This window comes from Sus scrofa, chromosome 13, assembly GCF_000003025.6.
Source record: "Sus scrofa isolate TJ Tabasco breed Duroc chromosome 13, Sscrofa11.1, whole genome shotgun sequence".
Lineage (NCBI taxonomy): Eukaryota > Metazoa > Chordata > Mammalia > Artiodactyla > Suidae > Sus > Sus scrofa.
The window spans coordinates 109,490,817-109,499,495 of NC_010455.5; the positions used below are offsets into that span (position 1 = coordinate 109,490,817).

General features: G+C 41.8%; 1 protein-coding gene across 1 annotated transcript; it reads right to left on the reverse strand.

The window, feature by feature from the left end:
- Positions 4,955-8,679, reverse strand: RPL22L1 (ribosomal protein L22 like 1). Its single transcript, XM_003358680.5, has 4 exons — positions 8,540-8,679; positions 6,680-6,772; positions 6,379-6,500; positions 4,955-5,216 (listed from the first exon to the last, which is right to left on the reverse strand). Exons 1-4 carry the CDS (start codon positions 8,546-8,548, stop codon positions 5,072-5,074), a joined length of 369 nt encoding a protein of 122 aa, XP_003358728.2. The 5' UTR covers positions 8,549-8,679; the 3' UTR covers positions 4,955-5,071.

Genomic DNA, 8,679 nt, shown 5'->3' on the forward strand with positions numbered 1-8,679 from the left:
CTTTAATTTTGGGGGGGGGCGGGGGGTGGTCTTTTTAGGGCCGCCCCAGTGGCAACTGTTTGTTCCCAGACTAGGGGTCGAATTTGAGCTACAGCTGCTGGCCTACACCACAGCTCACAGCAATGCAGGATCCTTAACCCACTGAGCAAGGCCAGGGATCCAACATATGTCCTCATGGATGCTAGTCAGATTCGTTTCTGCTGAGCCACAACGGGAACTCCAATCCTTAAATTTTTTAACACCCAGTTCATGTTTAAATGTTTTTTTTATTTCAAAAACATCTATTTATATTTGATTTGTTTGAATCATGATCCAAAAAGTATTATACGTGGTTGAATATTCTCTTAAATCTTTTTATTCTGTAACAGCTCCATCCCCTTTGGTTAATGCTACTTCTTTGTTGTTGAAGAAACTGTTCATTTATCCTGTAGAATTTCTCGCATTCTGCATATGGCTGGTTGCCTCCCCCCACCCCCCTCCACCAGTGTCATTTAACACATCTTTATCCACTGTATTTTTGTAAGCAAGTAGACAGACCTAGAAACTCAATATATTTTTTTTTTTTTTTTTTTTTTGGCTTTTTAGGGCTTGCAGCACATGGAGGTTCCCAGGCTAGGGGTCTAATTGGAGCCACAGCCACAGCCACACCAGATCTAAGCCACGTCTGCAACCTACACCACAGCTCACGGCAATGCTGGATCCTTAACCCACTGAGCAAGGCCAGGGATCAAACCCAAAACCTCGTGGTTCCTAGTCGGATTCGTTTCTGCTGTGCCACGAAGGGAACTCCATCAACACATTTTCTAGAGTTAGTCAATAATAGTGCTCTATGATGCAGTATGTTTGGCAAATGCTGTACATTTTTGTAAATCAATGCATAGAGATTCACACATAAAGACCTGAAAAGTTCCAACGTGAGGAAATGTTTAATTTTGCTTATTTGTGCCCTTCCGCATGTGTTGTTGTTGTTGTATTATATTCACCTGGAACTAGAGTCCTATTTCACTCACTGATAAACACTGGAGGAGAAGTTCTGAATGGTCTTCTCAGAATTCCATGATTTTGTATGGTGCAAGACACACTGAAGATGTGCAAAAAAGTTTGCTGATAGATTGATTCCTTGGGACCTTTATTGTGTGTTTTCCATTTATAGTGTGCTATACTTGAAAACACTATTTCTGTTCTCAAGTGATAAGATGGAATTAATGAATCAGCAGGAATCAAACACACACGCTCATTTAAAGGATAAGGCAGTAAAAAATGAGCTGTGTAGATTACAGTCATGGAGTGGGACGGCCTGGTGGGATTCACTGGGGGTAAGCTCCAGTGGTGACATCAGCTTTGCAGTTGAGCAACAAGAATTGGTACAAGTTAGAGCTGAGATCAAGACCCCAGAAATCAGAGTTCCCTTTGTGGTTCAGAGGTTAACAAACTTGACTAGGATCCATGAGGATGCGGGTTCGATCTCTGGCCTCGATCGGTGCGTTAAGAATCTGGTGTTGCCATGAGCTGTGCTGTAGGTTGCAGACGCGGCTCAGATCCTATGTTGCTGTGATTGTGGTGTAGGCTGGCAGCTGTAGCTCCAATTCTACTCCTAGCCTGAGAACTTCCATATGCTGTGGGTGTGGCCCTAAAAAAAGACCCCAGAAATCATCTGGTCTAGTCTCTTCACTTGCAGAGGACATGATGCCTAGAAACAGGAAAGGACTCACAGCTAATGAGGGACACAGCTTAGGACTTAAACTCAGCTGTTCCTGCTGCTAAATTTAATAATATCTTGAAAAAGAAAAAAGAAAAAGAATAAAAATATTCTGAGAAGGTCCCATTCATGATTACTTCTTCGTAGGCAAACTTTTGTTTTCCCTCTGGAAGCTTTTAGGATTTTATCTTTATATTTTGGACTTCCAAAGTTTCTTCAGGATGTGTCTAAGTATGAGCTTTTCCCTTCATTCTGCCTGGCTTACTTTTATTTATTTATTTATTTTTTTGTCTTTTTGCTATTTCTTTGGGCCGCTCCCAGGGCATATGGAGGTTCCCAGGCTAGGGGTCGAATTGGAGCTGTAGCCACCAGCCTATGCCAGAGCCACAGCAACTCGGGATCCGAGCCGCGTCTGCAACCTACACCACAGCTCATGGCAACGCCAGATCCCCAACCCACTGAGCAAGGGCAGGGACCGAACCCGCAACCTCATGGTTCCTAGTCGGATTCGTCAACCACTGCACCACAACGGGAACTCCCTGGCTTACTTTTAATATGAAGATCCAGGTTTCCATAGACTGAGGGAAACTTTCATCTGTTCTTTGCATTTTTATATCTAGGCCAGTTGTTTCAACTTGCGCATCCCAATGTTTTTTCTTTGATGTCTTATTCATTTTAGGTCATCCTTGGTTTGATTCTTCCACATTCATCAATAAAAGGTACTGTTAATGATCTGGCTTGGAATTCTTCCCTAGGTATATCTGTTTACACAGGAAGGCAGAGGAGTTCCCTTGTGGTGCAGCAGGTTAAAGGATCCAGTATTGTCACTGTTGTAGCTTGGGTCGCTGCTGTGGCACAGGCTTGATCTCTGGCTTGGGAACCTCCACATGCCTCACTGTGGCCAAAAAAAATCAAGGAGATAGTTGGTGTTTGCAACACTACCCTCACTCCACACTCTCCACAGGGAATTTCAGACAGGCCAACTGTTTATTACCGCCACGTACAGAAGACTAGCAGGTAACTTTACCTATATCCCTCCTCTGGGGTTGAGACCTATACTCTGTTCAGATTCATGCTTGACACCTTCTGGACCTCAAATTCAGTATGGCCTAAACTAAACTTTTCCGCTATTCTTGCCTTCTTCCACTGTTACCAAATAGCAAACACCACCGTCTAAGCCCACTGTATGTTAGCCCCTACACTTCTCCCTTACCATCAATGTCCACCACTAAGTCCCCAAAAAATTATCCTCTGAAAAATCTCTAAAAACCTATCTTCTTCCGTCTCTAACATCTCACTCCTGGCTACCATCATGGGTACTGCCATAAGCCTCTTTCTCACTTCTAATATGACTGCCACTGAAAACCATACTTCAAAACACAGCCACTGATTTTTCAAAATGCCCATCTCATTAGATCTCATTAGCTTCTGCTTGAAATCTTCAGCAGCTTACCACTGCTCTCAAGATTAAAAGGAAGTTATCTACCTCTGTCTTGCATGGGCTAGTTTCTACTTACCTTTCCAGATTCTTTACCACTGCTCTCAAGATTAAAAGGAAGTTATCTACCTCTGTCTTGCATGGGCTAGTTTCTACTTACCTTTCCAGATTCTTACAATCTACTATTCTCTTGTGTGTGTGTGTGTGTGTGTGTGTTTGAGCTGCGCCCTCTGCACATGGAGGTTCCCAGGTTAGGGCTCGGATTGGAGCTGCAGCTACTGGCCTATGCCACACTCACAGCAACGTGGGATGCTAGCCAGATCTGCGACCTACACAACTCAGGGCAATGCCAGATCCTTAACCCACTGAGTAAGGCCAGGGATCGAACCTGTGTCCTTGTGGATGCTCATCAGATTCATTTCCATTAAGCCATGATGGGAACTCCACAACTTATTCATTCTATCACTGATGCATCGTCAACCAGATTCTCAAGGTCCTGAAACCTTTACCTATGCTGTTCCCTCTGCCTGAACACCACTGTTCTCTTTACCCAGAGATTATCTTGCCTGTTCTAGATCAGCTCTTTCCTTGAATGTCATCAAATCCTTTAAAACACCCTTCTCCTTTGTTGTACTTCTCAGGCCAACAAAGGAGCTTCAGCTGGGGCCTGCACCACAGCCAGTCACTCTGGATGCATTCAAGGCGACCCTACGCCTCAGCTTGCAACACCAGATCCCTAACCCACCGAGCAAGGCCAGAAATCCAAGACTTCAGGTTCTTAACCTGCTGAGGTTACTCCTGTTGTACTTCAACAGAAGCAAACTCTTCAGGAACTGCTCAACAGGAACTCCTACTGTACTTAATTTTTGCTATTATTTGACCATTTCCCTCACCATGCTAGGAAAAAGGCTGTTTTTACTCCCTTGCATTCACAATGCTCAAAAAAGAAGGCACAGTAAGATATGGTAACCACAGGTAGAAAACAAAAACAATTCAAAGAATGGTGCAGAATTAAGTATGGAGTTGCTGTGCAATATTAGGGAGTACTTAAAAGTACCAACACTACAACTTTCAGGTCAAAAGTAGAAAAAGGCACATTACTTGGGACTACTGGAAAAGCAAACTCATATGGCTCTAGCCCCTCCCTCTCATTTTCTGTAGTCTCTAGCCATTTGGATTTTGACAAAACCACCCCACTTTTAAGTTTTCTCAAAATGGCTAGCTACTGAGAAGTTTTAAGCAACAGAATACCAACATTTTTAGAATTATCAGTGGAGGAGTTAAGGGAAGATTCCAACTGGCTGAGTAAATTGTAATTTCTCAGACATGGATCAGAGAAGCAGAGTTAGTGGGCAAGAGCTCAGATTTGAAATTTTTCTAGTTTCTAAAACTAAGCATCTGGACAGAGATCCCTAACATACAATCCACCACCGGCTTAGAGCAGCACCATGCTCACTCACAGCCTTTACGCTAATTAGGAAAGTTGCTCCTCTGAAGCAAAAGGACAAAAGTGATTCAATATTGAGCACCTATGTGCAAAAACTGTTCCAAGCACTCAGGACTGCATTTACAAACTGCAGAGATATTTGAGACTGTCAAGAGAATTTTATATACTTTATTATATAAAATTACACCCAAAATTGTGCCTTTTTCCTATACTATACACTAGTGTATAAAAAGGACATTTGTAAAATCAATACATATCAGAAATACTGGATACAATTCCACTAGCTATAAGCTATTTACATATTGCCTACAGAAAGGAAAGTCGGCACCATGTCAACAATATACACTTAAATAAATAAAGAGATGAATCCTTAACAGAGTACAATGTTTTTTATTCATTGATAAACTAAAGGTCAATTTCTAGATGTCTCTTTCTCTTGCTTCATTTGTTTTATTAGCACACGAAGCCCTATAAAAGACAGCTTCATTTAGTCCTCAGACTCTGATCCATCTTCATCTTGACTAATCTGGAAGTAACGAAGTTCATAGGTCTCCTTGTCAGATGCAACCACACGAAGCCAATCGCGAAGATTGTTCTTCTTAAGGTATTTCTTGGTAAGATATTTCAAATACCTTTAAAAAAAACCATGAATTTCATTAAATATATACCAAGTAAAAGCTTATAAGCTATTCATTTTCTGCATTCCCAATTCCCTCCAAAATATTTCCTTTCACTTTTATTTATTGCACACGGTTGCTAGGGATACAAATAAAGTAGCATCTCAACCCTAATTAGACTTAGTTTATGTCCTACCAAAAACCTTGCTTTTCCACTCCCCTAAAATAAACTCTATCCCGGAGACCACTATGAAAAGAAACAGTAATAGTAGCTTCTTCTTCAGTCTTACCAACACATTAAATATGGCTCTTAGAAATTTCATCATTCCAACCATTCTCTCCATTCACATAACAAGTCTTAACTACCAAGCATTCCTCTCAAGCCACCCTGTCTCTTGTTTCCACCTCAGTCCAAGCCACCACCATCTCATACTATAACAGGGTCCTAAGTCTTCAGTTTCCACCACCAATCTTTCACAGCCACAATGATCAATTCCTTAACTGCATGGCTCACTACTGCATTTCATTTAGATGCAGCTTTCCCTTACCACCTTATATAAGGACATCAATCTTCACTTACATGCATTTATCAATAATTTAATATTGCATTCCATTCTCTCTCTTCTCCACTAGAATTTAAGCTGCCTGGTAGTGGGTACTTAGTTCTCTTGGTTCACTGCTAGGCTACTCAGTCCTGTAACAGTGCTATGTATTACATATTTGTCAGGTAAACTGACAGCAAAACTAACATTAGAGACTTGACCTTTGATTGACTGCCTCTACCAGACAACCAGAACTAAGTTGGGACATGACTGCCACGCTCAACAACGGACATGTTTCTTCAAACATACTCATATATATATATTTTTTTCTTGTCTTTTAGGGCCACACCTACAGCATATGGAGGTTCCCAGGCTAGGGGTGGTCGAATCAAGAGCTATAGCTGCTGGCAGATCCAAGCAACGCCAGATCCAAGCTGTGTCTGCGACCTACACCACAGTTCATGGCAACAATGGATCCTTAACCCACTGAGCAGAGGCCAGGGATCGAACCTGTGTGGATGTGGATGCTAGTCAGATTGTTTCCACTGAGCCACAACACGAACTCCAAACATATTCTAATATTAAAACACCCCATGTTGTTAAAAAAATATATACCATGGAAAACAAATACCAACCTTTTAGAGAACTGTTTCTCAGAAACAACCATGATTTTATTCTTGAAGTGTTCAATGTGAACAACATTCCCAAGATTCCCAGTTTTTCCATTCACTTTAACCTTCTCCCGTAGAAACTGTTCCTATTTTAAAATAGAAAAAATGCCACACTAGGGAAGAAAACCCTAGGTATTCACTAGGGAAGGCACCCTAGGAACACAGCATAGGTTAAAATCAAATATTACATATTCAATTCATTAAGAATTCTACTACAATGACTTAAAAAAAAAAAAAAAAAACACCTGGGTAGAGTGATACTTACAAAATTTCGAGCATCAAAAATTCCATCTTCTACTGGATGAGTCAGGTCCAAATTAAACTTCCAGGTTGACTTCTTAGGCTTCTTGTCTTTCTTCTACAAAGGCAATATAATTATGGCTCTCTACAACCATTTATTCACTTTATTCAAAGCCAAAAATCTATACCAGCTCAGTGATGTACAATGTACTGTGAGGCTATATATATGAAATGGTGCAAAATTCTAAAAAATTGCTTAACATCTATTGGACATACAAAGCCACACTATGGAGTACACTCATTAATTTGGTTAAAACTAAGTTACATGAAGTCCAATGGAAATTTCACTTATTCATCATTCAAGTGTCTTACAAGTGCAATAATACTCAAGAAAGCTCAAAGTATACTTTCAGGGAGTTCCCGTGGTGGCGCAGTGGTTAACGAATCCGACTAGGAACCATGAGGTTGCGGGTTCAGTCCCTGCCCTTGCTCAGTGGGTTAACGATCCGGCGTTGCCGTGAGCTGTGGTGTAGGTTGCAGACGTGGCTCGGATCCCGCGTTGCTGTGGCTCTGGCGTAGGCCGGTGGCTACAGCTCCGATTCAACCCCTAGCCTGGGAACCTCCATATGCCGCGGGAGCGGCCCAAGATACAGCAAAAAGACAAAAAAAAAAAAAAAAAAAAAGTATACTTTCAGTTTCCTTCATCAGAAGATTCCTAAAGAATCCTATTTTGCAATTGGAAGAGACTAAAAGCATCTATTTTCTATTACAAGTCAAAACTAATAAATACCTATCTGCGTTGGTTTGGACCTCTAACCAGGTTCACATTGTTTCAAGTTATCAAGAAAAGTTTCGTGAAAAACTTAAGCTTCATGCAAGAATAGGATATTTTATTCTAAGGAATTAAACCTTAATGCTGTTATGGGTGAGGAAAAGGATACCAGTCTGGTGGTCTTAAAAAAAAAAAAGAAAAAGTACTTTGTTTACCATACTCTAAACTTTTCGAACAATACCACAGAATAAAGTTACACATTAAAATCCACCCACCAAAAAATGCCACTTAAACTGCTATTTTTTACCTTAGACTTGTGCCAAAAAAATTCATCCTAAACTTTCGAACAGTTAATAGCGATTCCCAGGAGCTGGGCTTGACCGAGCAATTTACAGCTCTGCTGGGCCATCAGTTAACTTCAGAAATGCAAATAATTTGTCGGTGGAACAAATATGCCCAGAGGGCTTATGGCCCCTTTGCACATTATCTAGTTTTGTATATAACCCAGCAATTTTACCCTAACACTTCAAACGCTCTTTGGACCAGCTTTAAGACCTTACTGGTCCCCTGGTCAATAAAACCTTTGAAGCAAACATTTATATTTGCCCGAGTCGTTGACTTTCACGTTTTAAAAAAATTCCTTTGTGAGGTTAACAAACTTTTCCCCCAACTTAGTTCTAAAGTTCTCTGAAACCTCTACAACCGCGGCTATCCTGGGAAATGAGAGACGCCTATCTCCCTCCGCCCTCGTAAGGCTATAAGACCCGCTCGATTACCCACATCTGCTTTCCACTGTAAAGAGTAGCAACTGCCTTACCATGCACCAGGGAGAAAAAACAAAGCCCAAATGCTGTTCTATTAGCCCCCTTCACCGTCGTGCCTCCGCTTTTCCTGCGCTCCCACCACGACCCATCCTAAGCCAATACCGGGCCCTCGCCGCGTAGCAGTTGTCAAGAGTCAGGAAAAAACTTACAACCTTAATCTTGGTTGTGTTCCTGACCCAAGTCTCCAATTCTAACCACTCTTTATCTAGAACTAGCCTCCCCCAACTCGCCACCTGAAACACACATCTACATCAAAGTAAGAATTCCCGGCGAGATCACGTTCACTCACCGGCGCCATGTTGGAGGCCGGCCACGCGGTAAGAGAGAAAGCGTCTTCCGGCAGCACGTATTTATACCAAAGCGTGCTGAGTCACGCGTCGAGAACGTAAGATCACCGCCTCCCGGAACAGACCTTGGGAGGTGCTTGGA